Source organism: Myotis yumanensis, unplaced genomic scaffold, assembly GCF_028538775.1.
Source record: "Myotis yumanensis isolate MYYU_CA2020_CCGP unplaced genomic scaffold, mMyoYum1.0.hap1 SCAF_11, whole genome shotgun sequence".
Lineage (NCBI taxonomy): Eukaryota > Metazoa > Chordata > Mammalia > Chiroptera > Vespertilionidae > Myotis > Myotis yumanensis.
The window spans coordinates 23,050,713-23,068,686 of record NW_027223762.1 but is presented as its reverse complement, the minus strand read 5'-3'; the positions used below and the strand labels follow the sequence as shown (position 1 = coordinate 23,068,686).

The 17,974-nt window shown below is 40.5% G+C and overlaps 1 protein-coding gene across 2 annotated transcripts in view; it reads right to left on the bottom strand.

Annotated features, from left to right (window-relative positions):
• The window catches only part of CAMKMT (calmodulin-lysine N-methyltransferase), a 282,803-nt gene that overhangs the window by 5,644 nt on the left and 259,185 nt on the right, over positions 1–17,974 (bottom strand). For both annotated transcript variants that reach the window (XM_070429133.1, XM_070429134.1), the window contains 3 exons: positions 14,624–14,698; positions 8,208–8,271; positions 513–644 (listed from right to left, as the gene is read on the bottom strand). In XM_070429133.1, coding sequence (XP_070285234.1) covers positions 513–644; positions 8,208–8,271; positions 14,624–14,698 — 271 coding nt within the window. The remainder of the gene's footprint in view (positions 1–512; positions 645–8,207; positions 8,272–14,623; positions 14,699–17,974) is intronic.

Here is a 17,974-nt window from a genome sequence, read left to right as displayed (position 1 = left end):
GCCTCGCTCTGACATCTAACCCCACAACTGTGAAATTCTGTAGGAGATTTAACAGTCTCAAACTGCCAACTGACCCAGCCATAAAGCAAGCAGAGATAAAGATTTACAGTCCAACATGATACAATTAGACAGTCACCTTCTATTTATTTCAGTGCAGCTAAACATTTAACCTACTTAAAAGCCTGAAGCTTTTTCATTAAAATATAAATGCTTGTTTATCATTCGTTCTATGCCACCTCCAGGCATCCTATAAATTAGCCTATTATAAATGAAAAGATAACTTTGTTTCAGAGAAAGGAGTAAACAAGAATGGTTTCTGTAAAATCCTTCTAGACATGCAAAGATAAAAGGTGGCTTTACCACACAAAATAATCAGATACACGGAGCTGTTCAGAAGCAGCACACCTATGAAGTACTTTAATCAAATATTTAGGTTACCTGCCAAAAAGACCATGATCTCTTCAAAATGCAATGCGGATTAAAGTGTTATCTAACACAAGCAGAAAACTAACCTTGGAGTGGAAGTTTGAAATGTGTTCATCATAATTTTCATGTCTTTGGAGAGAGAAGCCAGCTTTTTCAGCTAGATTGCAAAACTGGTTTAAAGTAGTCCCTCGGCGTGGGGCAAATACCATTGCTTTCCCCTGGAACATTAAAAAAGAAATGTACACATTTTAAAACTGGCAGGCAACCAAACATCGCAGACATTGGTCAAAGCACTTAACATACTGATCTCAGGTAGAAAACTCAATTGTTCTGGAGACGTCCACACAGGATGGGCATTCACAGTGAGAACAATTCCACGGACAGCTATGCATCAAATATGAAAAATATATATTTCGTAGTCAAATGGCCAGTGGCTTTTCAAATAACGCACGTAATAAACAAAATGCGACTCCAAGTCGGTGTTCTGTACCACACGCACCTCTGTTGGGTCTAGCGGTTGAAACAAAAGCACTAGATTTTCAAGTAAGTGGTCCAGGGCAGTGCCACCCACCTTGCGACTCGCTGGCAGCTGCCAACACACCCGCAACACAGCTCCAGGGCATGTGGCAACAGACGCCAGTAAATGTGAGTTTATTGTGCCCTGAAATCTCAGTACCAAGAAAGCCTCCGCAGAGACAAGGAACCACAATCCCCAGTGGGGAATTTTCACATTTCAGTCCTGCCACCGGCCTTTTCTGGGACCACGCTGTCAGCTACAAGGATCTTGGTTTCCAACTTCATTGAATCCTTCAAAATGGCCTTCATTTTAGCAAAGCAGCTCCTCACAGTACTCAAATGATTGCTTTTCAAAGAAATGGTATAAAGAGGACAAACAGGCTTTTCTAAATAAAATGCACAAACTTATGAGACTGTTGCAGTGGGGAGCCCGGGAGGACCTGTATACAACATACACCGGATTTCAGAAACCCACCGGACGTGAACCTCCACGTGGGTCATGTGCTCGCTACTGGGTGCATGTGGATTTTTCCTCACCCTCTCAGATGTGCACAGAATGGCTAAGCTTCAGGATCTTCTCTTCTTTTTATTTGGTTAAAAGATGGCTGTATGCTTCTGTTAATTTCAAGGTTACACTTCACCTTGATGAAATGCCACTTCAGGTTTTGAGAGAATCATAAACATATCCTACTTTCTCATGAAAGGTGGTTTACCATTCCCACCTGCCAACTATTTACTGAGCACGCAGTAGGTGTCAGACACTGGGAGAGGGGCTCTCTATTCATTGTCTCCCTTCAATCTTCAAACCACCAAAACGTAAGGATTATCAGTCCATTTTACAGGATGCTCAGAAAGGTTGACTAAATTGGCCAGGATGACACAACTGGTAAATGAATGGAAACGTATCTGACTCCAATGCCACTTCTCTCTCCCGTACACTGCATTGCCTCCTCATTAGTACCAGTGGTGGCAATAATAAAAATAGCTACCACTGTGCTGGGTGCTTCAACCTCCCCTTCAACCCCCTCAACAACCGTGTAGGGGAGACATTACGTTTCACAGACGATTCAACATGCAATGAAGGGGTTGAAGAATACAAGGAAGAACTGTGTGGCAGAAAGGGTTTTTGGATGTAAAGGGGGTCTCCACCATTAAAGAGCTGTGTCACCTCAGGAAAATCAGAAAACTAATCTCAGAGCTGTTGAGCCTGAGGACCTTGGAGATGTTAGTCTAATCTCATCTAAGTCATCCTAGCTGACCCACTGAGTTTTCTCATCCAGTAAATGGGAAGAACAAAGGCTGTCCCCCACCCCCAGCAAATGGTGAGAATCAGATGAGGTGATAAATATGGAAACAGTTTGAAAAACAAGGTTAAACAGATGTAAGACAGGAACATCTACAGCACCTAATAGTGCTATGAAAGTTCTGTCAATTCTCTCTCCTTGTCATTCTCTTTCCCTCATTTACGTGCAAGAAATACCCCCCACACACAGTCCCGGACAGCAAGCATGTTTTCATACTGTGTTTACATAGGCATGTACACACTCAGGCACATAATTATAGCAGCACCAATCATGCCAATACACTTAAGGTTCTGTCAGCTTTTCTCATATTAATTGCTATTTTCAGGTGGTTTTCAAACTTAGCAGTAAAAATGCATTTGGATGTGAAAGTAGATATAATACATGGTCTCAGCAGGAGAGCAAAAGTCTCTATTTAAAAAAAAAAGTGAATACTAGTAGGTCATTTTAGTCATTTCTAAGAGCTGGTTGCCATTCTGGATTTTTGAATAATGGAAGTTTTTTTTTTTTTAAATTCACTTGCAAAAATTGTCTTACAATTACAATGGAAGAGTTGATTTTTAACAGCTATTACCTAAGCCAGCGATTTTCAGTCTTTTTCATCTCATGGCACACAAAAACTAATTACTAAAATTCTGTGGCACACCAAAAAATATATTTAATTTTTTGCCGATCTGACAAAATATAGGTCTAATTTTGATTGATTTACAAAAATAAAAAATAATAGTAATTATTTACCCTTTTTGCTCAATTTTTTAAAAAAAAAATCAGGTGCCTATACTTGTATAAAGGATTTCTGGTACTAAGAATTAACCAATCAGACAAAACCTTATTCTGTGTTGTGACCAATAAGATGCAACTCTATTGCCCTAACCGGTTTGGCTCAGTAGATAGAGCGTCGGCCTGCGGACGCAAGGGCCCCAAGTTCAATTCCAGTCAAGGGCATATACCTTGGTTGCGGGCACATCCCCAGTAGGGAGTGTGCAGGAGGCAGCTGATCGGTGTTTCTCTCTCATCGATGTTTCTAACTCTCTATCCCTCTCCCTTCCTCTCTGTAAAAAATCAATAATATATATATATATATATATATATATATGTATGCAACTCTATTATATGACCTATATATTTATGGTACAAAACAGGGCATTCACACCAGAAGGCTATTGTTGTGTTGGCTGTTGTAATTTTTAACATTTGTCAATCTAAGGGAAAAGAGGCCAGTGCCCCTCACTAAGTAGTCAGGTACTGCATTAAAAAATATATATACTTTTATTGATTTCAGAGAGGAAGGGAGAGGGAGAGAGAGATAGACACATCAATGATGAGACAGGATCATTGATTGGTTGCCTCCTGCACCCCTCACACCAGGGATGGATCCCACAACCTGGGCATGTGCCCCTGACTGGAATCAAACCCAGAACCCTGCAGCCCACAGGTCGGACGCTCTATCCAAACCAGCCAGGTGGTACTGCATATTTTAAAAATCCTGTGGCACACGGGTTGAAAATCTCTGATCTAAGCTATTTATCGTCATGTTTACAGGGCTCTGGGGTTCTTGGTTGGGTTGATGCTTGCATTTACAAAGCACATGCTCTCCACAGTGCACCCCCTTGTTGGCTGGGGTGAGCTGTTAGGGGACTGCAACGAAGCCTATGGCTGCACTCTCTGCCCAGACATCTCTTTCCTCCTTTAGGCCTCGGTTTACCTGTCCTTCGCTAACCACCCAATCTAGAACAGCAGCCCCCCGCCCTCATCATTACCCCCTCTCCCTGCTCTATCTTTGTTCTTGGCACCCATCACCTCTGACACACATCATATCCTTGTTTGTGATTGCCCGCCTCCTCTAGCTGGAATGTACACTCCATGCCAACGGGATCTTCTAATGTTTATTCACCGCATTTTCGCAGGACCTAGCAGATAGTAGATACTCAACCAATATTTGTTGAGAGAATAAACCGAATGCCGATGTTGAATCATCTGAGAAATAAGAGTCTTTGGGGATTCGAAGGCCATCTCCTATTGCTTATTCTTTAGAAAAGATTTCCTCCAAGAAGCATTTGTAGAGTCAGGGACTATGGCGGGATATGAGAGGGCACAATACTGGACCCACGAGAAAGAGAAAGAGCAAGCAGGACTTTAAATCTCTAATTACTCAGTTATGAGTTTTAAAATGCTTCCTTTTCATTTAATTAAATACAGATATTTTTGAGATGTGGGTTCATACTTAATAGGGACAACAGTACATCATCCATTCTGAATGCTTCAGTAAGCATCCACTGAGCCCTACTGAGTGTCTGCATCCACACCATAGAGATTGGTTTTAGGACACACACACCCATCTCAGTAGAGCCAAACCCTTTGTCGGGTCCAATCAGAGGAATACGCCTTACAATTTAGGCTGCAAAAATCAAAACAAGAAAAAAAAAATAGATTTCAAATTAGCCCATCACTTTAGAAAAATTATTTTCAATTTACCAAAGCACAAGTTTCTAAGCATTCACAGTCACGGAATCATTTTAAACGAAGAATGAACACTCAATTGAATGTAAAATTTTGACTGATGAGCAGAAATTTGAAAGATTCGTTTATCCCTGGAGAGGAGAGAGGAGTCCCACTAAACAAGGCGATACTGTTTACATTGTGAGTGCAGTTGTTGCTGTTTCGCTAGACTAATCCATACTCACATATTAAAGGGTGTGCACTTCTGGAAAAATAAGTATGCTTAGGGTTTATTTTTAAAGGAATATGCTATGCCAACGAAAGGCTTTTATTCCTCTTGCATTTCCAGGCAACCAACTATTAAATACCGATTACATGTCTAAGCTTATGTTTATTTTCTAGCCTTTTCTTTACCAGGTTTCTGAGATGCTGCCTTTCCCTGCTTCCGCCTGCTTCCTCCCCTGTGTCTCTCTCAGTCCCCTTCCCTGACTTCTCTTCTTCCACTTGCTCCTTAATTGTCAGTGGTCCCCAAAGCTCTGCCTACTTTTTATTCTTATTCTATATAGTCCTAGGCCATTTTACCGAAGTCCAGAATGTCAACTATCACTTATACCTCAAAACTCTCTAGTATGTAACTGCAGCATTCACCCATATTTTCAAGTGTCTACTAGATCTCTCCATGGGTGAGTTCTGAAAGTGCCTTTAACCCATTCCATCTAAAATGGAATTCAATATCCTTGGCTCCAAGCCCCTACTGTTTGGAGCCAGGTCACTACCCATCTATCTATCTCTCTCTCTCTCTCTCTCTCTCTCTCTCTCTCTCTCTCTCTCTCTCTTACACACACACACACACACACACACACACACTCAGACACACCTACTGGGTACCAAGCACTTCCATACTCTTCCACTTTTGAAACGAAGCTAGACACCTGGGAATCATGGTATTGCCCTTGGAAACCCTTTAGTGCCACGTCTCTGCACCCACATCACTGTCATCTGCTGCATTTGGCTCAAGTGCAGTTTTTGCTGGGCACCCTGAGAACTTCTTGTATCTCCCGTTGGATGTGCTGAGCCTTGAATTATGAAGAACTCAGGACCCACCAGTGTAGCCCCCAAGTTGTTTCTCTGTGGGCCTCTTGTGACATCTTCAGATCTCTGGGCCACAACACCGTGGAGGAGTTGTCTTGGCTCAAGAAAACATTGAAAGCAGCTCTAAGTAGAAATAAAACCTTTGCTATTATCTTAGTCTTGGACTGTGACTTCACAACACACACACTCAGCAAGGGGTGGTCCTCTGGAAGCAGAACAGCCAGCGCTGAGAGCCAAGAAGAATAGTTCACCTCTTCCTCTGGTTACCTCCAAGCTCTGGGGACCCTTCTAGCCCAATGGCACAGGACATGGAGCTGCAGGTCACTGCCAAGTCCATGTGACCCTTGCAGGGTGCACCTGGGTGGAGGCCTAGGGAGTGCAAGTGTTGTGCCTCCCTAGATCCCCCAAAAGGGATGAGTTTCCTGGGGGGTAATTTTGGAATGCCCATGTGTCATCTGCAACTCGGACTCCCCCTACAGTGGACCCCTTACCCCTTAATCTAGAGCCCTGGCCGTTTGTGAATGAGGAGCCTAAGCCAGGCCCTCCTCCCATTTCTAATGTAGCTGTTCGGTGCAGGCTCCTCTGATCCAGGGTCCCTGCTCCTCACGTGGTAAGGAGGACGTCTACTCTAGGGCCCTGCCTCCTCCTGCTAGGAGCTAAGGTGAGTAACAGCCATCAGTAGGGAGGGCTGCTGTCTTCGCTCAGGGGGGCTGCTGTGTGGAGCCATACTTCAGGCCAGGGGGAGTGTGGTTCAAGGTTTAATAGAGGGAACAGGGGGCCTGCTAGGATTCCAGTCCAATCTACACTTAGGTCTATTCATAGCTTGGGCAGTTTTTTATTGTGAATCATGAGGATGATTTACAAAAGATTCTGGGAAAATCATGCAGATCTGCTGCAAAATGGAGTATTTGCCACCAACAGGCCGGAAGGGGGCTGGCGTGGAGTGTGGTCCTGTTTGTGCAGGGCAGATCCAGGAGTCCTTGAAAGCACTGCATTTATATATGTGGCCTATGATACATTTCCATGGAGGCCTTGACATCCAAGAGTCTCAGTGCCTCTGAAAATCCTCACCTTGCAAATGCTCACATGGCTCACCTAAGGCCCACAGGGGGGATGGAGAGGCCCCAAATTCCCTTTTCCACCCTCAGCTCAGGCTGCTCACCCAACTAGGGCAGCAGCCATCCCCAGCGTGGGCCGCGCCCCTTCCTCGCCTCAAGACCTACTACCCACCGCACAGAAGGAACTGAGAAGCCAATTTCCTTTAATTGATTACCACTTACCAAGCTGTGGTTACTCCTCTGAGAGGTCTATTTAAAGTTTCTGAGCTATACAGAGATAACAAAATAAAAAGCAACAGTGTGAGGCAAAGGATGATTATCAAATTGCCCTGGGAACCTTCCATGTGAAAACAGATATAAAAGGAATATTGAAAGGTATTAGTCTGTAAGTCTCACTGAGGTCAGAAGACTGGAGCGAACCCTCTTTTAAAAAGACTTTAGAAACAAAACTAGAAAATACTTCACACACACACACACACACACACACACACACACACACTGCAGTCTTTGCTCAAATAAATTTGAGTTCCTGCCCTAGACTGACTGCATTAACATTGTTATGCTATTTTATTTTATTTTTATTTTTTTTGTTATGCTATTTTAAACTCGATGGTACAGTGAGAGCCTTACATACTTAAATTTTTTTTCTTTTTTTAATGCATGAGCTTTAAACTCGTTTTCTTACTTTAAATAGACGTATATTAACTCTCTGTTTAGGCTGCAAGACCTCCTAGCTTAGTATAACAGCCCAACAAAATAAGAGTGGATACAAACTCTGTAATTTACTCACAGGCATAAATGGATATATAAATGTAAAAATGTGCACAATTTTTATGCCATGCGTGGCTTCATTGTGACCTAATGTTTATAATATGTAAATAATGGCTTCCTTTTAAAGCAAAGAACTTTTAATATACAGATTCATCTGAAGTCCTTTTTCTTTAATATAAACAGAAATAGAAAAAAAATGCCTTTGCAATAAATACCCAATGACAAAGGTTACCATTGAAGGGATTTAAAATGACAGAAATCAACAGAAAACTTTCCATATCATACTTCTACTTTCATATGAAGATATTGCTATCAAAGGAAAAGACTCAAGAAATTCTTTGATAAAAATAATCTCACACTATCTTTGAAGCAGTTTCATTTATTTTACTACCCACTGTGTTCCTTATCTGAAGGCCAAGGGTAAGAAGTTTCCTGGTTATGATTAGGAAAGAATCTGATAGATCAGAAGACCCAATTGAAGTTGGACATAATAAGTATTAAAGTATCACATGACATTAATCCTGCCATTCCATTACTCTCTCCATCTCTGCGCGCAGACTAATTATTCTGAACCAGTGTTCGGGAGGAAACAGGAACTACTTACCCCGGGCTGGAGCAATCTCTTTATTGCATCGACCAGGCTGGCTCTGTACTGGTCCAGAAACAGGCTGCCATTGAGAAGAGAGCAGAATCCAGATTAAACTGGGTTTCCAAGTCTAATGATACTAATGGAGACAAGTACAGGGCTAATTACACATGTTTACTCAACGCTAAAGAAGAGAAATTGCATTTTTCTATTCAAATGTCTTGCTGGGGGAGAAATAAAGATGTTGTGGCTAGTGGTATTGCAATGGAAGCGAAGCGAAGTCATCAACATGCAATGGGCCCGGGTTATTCACACACACTGGGCCACAGGTTATTGATAACGGAACGATTTCTAAGCTTCTGTTTGGAGGAAGCTCTCCCAGCACTTGCTGCCATTGGAGCTCAGTCTCTGTAGACCCGGGCCCTCTGCACATAGAGGGTGCTGTGCGACCACCCTCCAAAAATAAACCGCCGGAATGATCTCCGGTGGTGACGGCTTTTAGTGAGTAGGAATAGCACTGAGATTAGATTCCACCAGGGACCTAGGACTAAATGGTTCCGAAAACAAAGAACAAAGATAAGGTTTGGGCAGCGCGTCATGGAGACCATGGCAACTCTGGATTCCTCCCCCTTGATCTCCATGTTGATTTTTTTCCAGTTCACTATCATCTTTCTTTTTTATCCTCTGGTCTCTGGAGAATTTGTTGTAGCTCTATCATCCCTTTGGTTAGGTTGGCCTGACCCCATCTTCACCAGGCCTTATCTTGGAAAGCTTGGGACAGAGTTTGCTTATCTGGGACTCGCAGGCTAGGACACTGGGCAGCCTTGTGCATCAGCTACCCCAGGAGGAGCCTAAGTGGGAGCCCTCTCCCATTCCCAATGCTGTTGTTGGGTGCAGGCCCCTCTGATTTTGCCTCCCTGCTCCTCGCAGAGCATGAGTAAGTACTGCCTACTCCAGGGCCCTGCCTCATCCTTCTTGGAGCTGAGGGTTTTAGCCGTCAGCAGGCAAGGGTGGGGTGTAGTTCACCGTTTAATAGAGCTATGGCTCTGACCTCTCTGCTATGTCACCTTGACAAGTCACTTCCCATGAGGCCTCTGTGTCTTTATCAATAAAGGCCCACCTATGTGGCTGTGGTGGAATCAACTTAATAATACATATTAGTTGGCAAATATTTGTTTTTATAAAATCTGCCTTTAAGTCATGTTAATCAGTGACTAATAACCATTAAGGATGGAAAAGGAAGAAATCAAGTTATATCTAAGTGTCTTAAAACTTTTTCTCTTCGGGACTGTATACCTTATTCTTTAGTGAGGTAACGGTATCTTAAGTTTTAATAATTAAGCGTTCTGGTTTTGTTTTTTAAGAAGACTATCATTGTGGGAGGATATCTCTGTCAGGTACTCGGGCCTATAGAAAACCTGGCTGGTTGGGGTACATAGCATTAAGCAAAAGACCATGCTCAGTTTATACCTGTGCATCCTAAGAGCTGGTAAGATCATTAGAATAAAAAACAGCATCTTAAAAGTTGAGTTTAAAACATAACCTTAAAAAGTACTATTTCTACTTAATGTTGGTAATGGTGACAAATATATTAATTAGCATCCCAACTTACTGAAAAAATGCAGCTCAACACATAGGACACATTCCAAATACAGTAATGTTGTCTGCTCCATCCACATCAAATTTCCCAAAAGTAATTCCTGTAGTTTTCTAAGTGGTCTTTATTCCAAGCAAGCTCACCTGTCTCCTTAGCTCTGATGCAGAATTTATAACGCTTTGCAGGATAGTCCTATGAGCAATTTCAATGTGCTTTAGTAGGAGTGATATATAATCTCGGGAAAATTCGCCCCTTAAATGGTCCTAATGGGCTCAGAGAACAGCAGTAGCTTAAGTGGATCTATTTAAAAAGGCTGAGAGGGTCAGTGATGGGGATGGAGATACCATTTCAACTCTCCCCTTCAGTTACTGATCAAAGTGCATCGACAGTCAGCCTAGGTCGGCCATTAAAACACACACAGATGTGCGTGCGCGCGCGCGCGTGCACACACACACACACACACACACACACACACACCTCTACAGAATTCACTCGTGGAATCAAACTTGCTTTGTTCCATTGATCTGAACCAAAGATTTTATGAGAAAGGAAAGGTGCCGGGCCATTTTCATCCCTTCCCCTAGAACAGTGATGGCGAACCTATGACACACGTGTCAGAGGTGACACGCGAACTCATTTTTTTGGTTGATTTTTCTTTGTTAAATGGCATTTAAATATATAAAATAAATATCAAAAATATAAGTCTTTGTTTTACTATGGTTGCAAAGATCAAAAAATTTCTATATGCGACACAGCACCAGAGTTAAGTTAGGGTTTTTCAAAATGCTGACACGCCGAGCTCAAAAGGTTCGCCATCACTGCCTTAGAATCAGTCTGTTTTGAGCAGCGCACAGAGCATTTGCAGCTCCTCTCATAGGGAAATTAATTAGTGCAGAGGAAAGGAGGCATTTCTCTGTCACTATCCACAAAAAGGAAGACCTCTTGTGATTTTCAAGGTGAAATGTGCTCAGTTACATTCGATGTTTCGGATTAACTTGCAGCAGAAGAATGGCCTCTGTCAGTAGTTATCACTGACTGTTGTGGAAGCTGGCACTCGTGCCCTGTGCTGATCCCACTTGCTCTGCCCCTTAGGTTGCAGGATCTTGGGCACATTGTATATCTTCTTGGGCCTGTGTCCTCAGGTGTGAGGGGAAAGGGCTCACTATGATTGGGTTAAAGATCTTTTCAGGAGTAAAATTCTTTAAGGTGTGATTTAGAAATATCCATGATTACAGCATCTGAAATCAAAGAAATTCTAGAACCTATTTTGAAAACAATTTTTTTTCCACAAAAACCAAACTTAAAAAAAAATCATTAGAAGTAAAAAAGAATAGAAAATAGAAACATTCCAGTGTCCATAGTGAAAATGCTGAGAGCAAGGGAGGTGATGTGCCTTCCCCGATTCTTTCCCACGTCTGGCTGCAGGCGTGCCCAGGTGGTGCTGACTCCCACACACCTAGCTCCACGCGGCAGGCTCCGGGTGGCATTTCAGCCTCTCTCTGAGCCGTTAGAGTCCAAGGGTGCAGAATCGTTTTCATTTCTGCAGAGCTACAATAAACTGGAAAGCCATCAAATGCTGAATGAGAGCGTTCACTGGATAAAAAAAAAAATCTGACTTCCAGGCTCTTAGATTATTGGGGTTGAACAGGAGTCTGGAAAGGCAGACTTAATAGTAACAATCACTCACTTTCCTAAGCTCAGCAAGGACTGGGCCGGACTGCATTCCAGTGCAAAGGAACTCATATTAAATTCAACATTAAACAAGTCAACCAAGGAACTTAATAGGCAGGTGTTTTTTTTTACACCTGTGGTTAAATATTCTAATATTTTGATGCTTGTCCACAGCATCCCTTTTGCAGTACCTCTATTTTCCTTTCTGTTTATTTCAAAGTTGACGTTTTACAAGTTATTTAGGAACTGTTGAACCATGAAACTATATTTCATTGTCAAAAATGCTGAACAGTTAAATAATGACTAGCTTTCACAGCTTTCCTTTTTATTTTATAATCTAGTTGAGCTAATAATTTAGATGTGAGCCAAGAGACTGTGTCTTCTGGGAAATGAGTTATTTCCCCTGGTACCCACAGGTTTGTGAATGTTTGAATGTAAATATATGAATATATGAATGATTCAAGAACATAAACATATCACCGCCTGTTGTAATCATGTGCATTTTTACTTGAGCCACAATGTGGGTTGGGAATAGGTTTGTGAATAGAGCTTGTTTTCATGTAAATGGGATCAAGCAGTACCACTGGTTAGCTATTCAGGGAATCAGACAATGCCATCCTTGCTGGAAATGCTTCAATAAGAATTTAATCCATGTGCCTAATAATCGAACCCTGTGACTCTTGCTTCATATTCCCGTGGCCTAATCCAGATCTCATTGGCTGACAATGACTGAAGGATGGGGTGAGACTTAAGTGATCTATTTATGTGTGGTACCTAGTTTTGGCACTGAGCATTTCAGGTTTCATCTTGGTGGTAGTGTCTAAAGGGAGCTTTCTTTTCCTCCTCTGTGACATTCAAAAAAGAAAAAAAAAGAGAGAGAGAGAAAAGCTGCATGGTCTGCCTGCCTGCCCCTAGAAGCAGCATCCAGTCAGAAACTCTGATAGAGAAATGCCAAACCTACAGGACAATAAAGAGCTCATGGAGCCCTGGGCCTCACTGCTATCGGCACAACATGCATATTACAAACACCGCTGTACTTTCTAAGTTTCTAAGCAGCTTACCCATCCCTGTGAATACGAAGAGAAACCATTCCCAAAGCATTTCTTTTGGAAATAATATCAGCATCGCAGTGAGAGTAGCTTAATGTTTCATATTTCCTAATGGGAAATTATAAACAGGCTGACATTCTGGCACTTAGAACACCAGGAAAAAAAAACCCCACTGAATTCATGCATAGAAAAGCCATTTATAAAATGAAACTTGGTCTATTTAGTTCATTTGAATTCATACATTCTCACAGAGCCATTAGATGTGTGTGTTTGTGATGTGTGAGTGTGTGGTGTGTGTGCACTGTATTATGTTATACTATATTTGTAATGAAAGCATTAAGTGAATATGCATTATGTATACCAGTTGTATGTGATCCTGTTGTTGGCAAGGAAAAACAAGACTATTTTTCAAACATGTTGTGTGGCTATTTTTAACCTGAAAACATTAATCATAAAAGAGTAATCTTACTTCCTCTGCTTGTCTCTCTGGTACAAATAGGATGACATGGTGTGAGTGCCCACAACACAAGGTATGACAAGGACGGGCTGTTTTGATATTTGTGCAAAGGACAAATGTAACCTAAATCTCTTGGCCAGCCCTGACTTTCCCCACGTAATCAGAGCCCATCCATGTGCGACCCGTCTAAGCCTCCAAGAAGATGCTGCCCTCCGTCCCTCTTTCCACTGCTCTCTGAGCTGACTTTCCTGCTTAATCTGATCTAATCCTGCCAGCATTATCTTCATCTGCGCAATGAAACCTGGAGGATCTTTCTCATATTTGGTGAGGAAAGGCACTTACTAAATTACATGGCTCAAATCATATGGTGAGATTTTATTTCCTTATTTTCGATTAGATGAAGGATGTAATATTGAGACACACTATCAATGATTAATCAGGAATCTGTTTCTTCCTTCTTTGGAACAGGTTTTCTGAAACTGGGTTCAAAGAGACTAAAAGGTCATGGAAAACTAGAAAATCTCAAGCTAAAAATAAAATGAAATATTAATTTTTTATTGAGAAGTACTATTCAGAAGAAAAAAGAAAGAAAATCTAATTTCATTAACCTGGGTAGAAAAGTTACCCATTAAAAATTGTATTAAATAATAACAATAATAATAATAATAAAGACTTCCTGAAAATGTCATCCTATTCACTCAACTCTCTGAGAGGGAGTCTTCTCTGGGCTCTGGGTCTTATGATTCAGTTTATCAATATAACAGATCTTTAGAATCTGAACTTAGGTGTCATAAAAACATCAAGATAGACATACAAATAAGATCTTACTTTTAACAGGAAAAATAATTGTGAATTGTCAACATTTCCCATATGCTGAAACAATTATTATTCAACACACGTGAAGAAAATACATAAGATTAGTTGAAATCATTATTAAGGTTTGGTACATATTTATCCTGTAACTTAGGATCAGACTGTCATTAACAATAAGTAGACTGGGCTAAAAGAGAAGACAAAATATGTAAATTATTTTTAAAAAGCAGGCATCTGACAGAGATTTTAATATTATTATTTGCATAACAATTAAAATGTAATTTTATAATTCTTATTTTATGTATAATTAAATATCATAATTGAATACATTGAACAGTATTAGACAGCAAACATACATTTTAAGAAAAGCTATTTCCCTAAAGATATTCCATAGATATGTTTATTTGCTGGAGCGTATATATGTGTGCACACATACATATATTCCCTTATATCAATAGTCAGATCTCTCCTAAGAAGTAAGCTAATTGAGCTGCTTGTGTTGATAAACTCCTTTTTCTCCAGACTATTCCTCTCCGAGCCATAATTATTTGCAATTTGCCTAAGTCGTCCATTTACTGATACGTCAAGCATGAAACAGAGGCAATTCCAGAAAATGGAAATGCTTCTCAAAATCAATCTTTGGGAAATAATGTGGTAGAAGTTACTCTGTGATAGGAGACTACCTTATAACTGTCACATGGAGATGAATATTAATTTGTTGAGGTTAAGGTGGCTTTGTGCTTCATTTGTTGACTTTGCTTAGCCGACAGCAAAACAGCACAGCCCAATTACTCCAGCAAAGCTATTTTTTTTCCTAACAGGAGTTTTATGATTTTTATGTACTTACCAGTCAGCACACATAACCATGTCAAAATGTCCTTCCAGTTGAGAGACATCTGTCTCATTATCCCATCGTAAAACGCTTGAGGAAAAAAAAGATTTTTTAAAAATTATACTTAGGGGTTTTTGTGTTGTATTTTTTTTTTTTACTTTTGATTTTGAGCTATTAACATTATTTTTCATGGCACTTGAAATTATTTAAAAGGCATATACAAACTATTTCAAAAGGTATAATAAAAAACTAGAACATAACGGTCTGTTCTGTATTTTATTTAGTCATCAATTCTAGAAGAGGAAGAATTCTCTATTTAAATACAATAGTTAAGCTTTTGCTAGGTTTTATATGTTTTTGGAGACAAACTAGGGAAAAATATCTTATCTTTACCATAGTCATTAGAATGAATCTAGACTCAACATCAGTAAGATGCATATTAAAATCAAAGTATTTCCCATCTGACCGAAATACAAATTTGAAAAAAATAAAGGATGTGAAATAGCATATATTGTGCTTGGCATGTCAGTTGCATTTCTTACTAATGAAATGAGCAATCTGGCAAGATGGAGGAAAAGACTTTCACTTAGCAGTTCTCAGTTTTCAGGTGCAGTTAAAAAATCACCCATCCTGACAGTCTCCCCAACAACCTCAACATTGCTGAATTCGGGTCAGTTATCAGTCTTCATTTTACTGGACCTATCAGCCTGGAACTGTCCCCTGAACTCCAAGTTCATATATCCAACTTCCTATTTTAATAATTCCACTTGGGACTCTAGCAGACATCTCAAACTTCATATGTTCAATATTAAATTCCTCCTCATCTCCCTCTCTCCCCTCCCCACAAATTCATTTCATACACAGTCTTTCTCATCTGCTAATTCCATCTTTCCAGTTGCTCAGGCCAAAAACTTTGACTATGACTATATCCTCAATTCTTTTTTCTGTTGTACCCACGTTGGATGTGCCAGGAAATGTAGTTTGTTCTACCTTTGAAATATGTCAAAATCCACCTTCTATCCTTCTACTGCTCCACCCTAGAAAGAATTATCATCATCTCTCATCTGATTTAATTCAGTCTCCTAATTGGTTTCCCTGCTTCCACCTATCACCCCACAATTTCTGCTCAAAAGAGCAGCCAGAATTAGCCTTTCAAAACATATTTCAAATCACAAACCTTGTCTTCTTACTATCTTCTAATGGCTCCTCTCTCCACTCATAGTAAAAGCCAGTCTTGACAAGGACCCGTAAAACCCTATTCAATCCAGTTCCCATGCTGACCTCATTTCCTATGACTCTTCCCCTTGGTCTTTGCTCTAGCAACAGAGGTCTCTCTATGGTTACTTGAATACACCAGGCATGCTTCTGCCTTGGGGTCTTTAAATAGGCTGCTTCCTTGTGTAAATGCTCTTCTTTCATACAACCCATGGCTCGTTCCCTCCTCTCCTTCAAGTCTTTGCTCAAATGTGTTACCTTCTCAAGTAAGACTTCCATTCTGCTTAAAACTGCAATCATTAATTTCCACTTCAGTACTCCTGAACCCCCTTAACCTGCTCCTTATTTTTCTATAGTGGTTATTACCCTTTAATGTGCTATATAACTGAATTATTAATTTTGTTTATTCTCTCTTTCTCAGGTAGAACATAAGCACCATAGGGACAAATATTTTTTTAAAGCCTGTTTTGTACCAGGATGTATCTTCATTGCCTAGAACAGTCCCTGACACCTAATAGCTGTTCAATAAATACGTCCTATCAATGAATTCTGTATGAGTTTCCCTAGCATAGTGCCTGGCACCCAGAGAGCACTCAAGAAATAGAGGTTCCTATATTAAGTTGTTCTCTGAGTGGAGTGTGTAGTTTAGCCACAGATTCAAGCCACTTAAAATGCTTTCTGAAGATTTCTGCTTTTGGCAAAAATGGAGTAACAAAGACCTCATTTATCCTACTGCCTGAAACACCCCCCCCCCAAAAAAAAACCTACACAAACATATAAGCAATAGTTTTCAAGACACTGAAAATCAGCAACAAAGGACAGTGATCCTTGAGAGGGGTGGGGGTAGTGAAGTGAGCCCTGCCATTGCCTCAGATTACTGCCTGGAGAGAGTTTCCAGGCCATAGCACAGGGGGGAAGAACTAAGGTGGAAGCAGGCAGACTCCCTGAAAGTCTAAGGAAACCAAGGCGATTCCAGTTCCCAGTATAGAGTACCAGACAGGAGATTGCTGCAGAGAGAAAATTCGGAAGAACTGTGGAGAGTCCCCCTGGAGTCTTCTACAGAGTACTGACTGGTGCGTGTATATGAGGGAACTACTTGAGGTTAAGAAAAGAACCATCTGAGAGAAGTGGAGGGGACTGGACCAGTGTTCACTCAGGGCCAGGATAGTACCTGTTTCCACCAGTCAGACTAGAAAACCCCCTAATTGACAGGGTACTGGGTAGAGTCCTCAGCTGTATCTCATCTCGGTAGTGGAGATGTCAAGCCTCCAAATTCTTTTAGGGAGCCAATATACTAGTGATATTAAAACCTAATAAAGGTTGCACAGTAAAAGTGTGGACCAATTTTATTGATGAATATCAATGCAAAAAGCTCAGCTAGCATCATGCACTACCGGTGGGAATGTAACATGGTTCAGCCACCTTGAAAAACAGTCTGGCGTTTCTCAAAAGGATAAACATAGAGGTTATGTGACCATATTCACCCAAAAGAAATGAAACTTGTCACAAAAACTTGTACACAAATATTCATAGCAGCATGTTTTAAGCAGCATAAGAACTTTAAAAATGAAAACAACCAGATGTCCATAAAGTGATGAATGGATATGGTATATCCATGCAATGGAATATTATTCAACCAAAAACATTAGTAAGATCCTCATAGGTGCTAAAACATGGATGAACCTCGAAACACTATATATTAAGTGAAAGAAGTAGATATGAAACATGACATAATGTACAATTCCATTTACGGAAAAGAAAATCGATGGAGACAGGAAGTAGATTAGTGGTTGTCTAGCACTGGGATGAAGAAAGGGTGGAAGGGAATGGGAAGAGTCTGCTAATGGGTATGGGATTTCTTTTGGGGGTGATGAAAATATTCTAAAACTGACTGTCATGGTTGCATAACTGAATATGTTAAAAGGCATTGAATTGCATACTTTAAGTGGGTGAATTGTATGGTGTGTGAATTGTAGCTCAATAAAGTTATTTTAAAAATCTCAGATAATATATTATTAAAATAAAACAGCATGTTAAAGGAAGAATTAAAGCACCACAACTAAGTGACTAAATATGCTGAGATGTTATAATACTAGGAAACCTGTTAACATGAACTGTCATAGTTGTCGGTGAAATAAGAAAAACAACTTA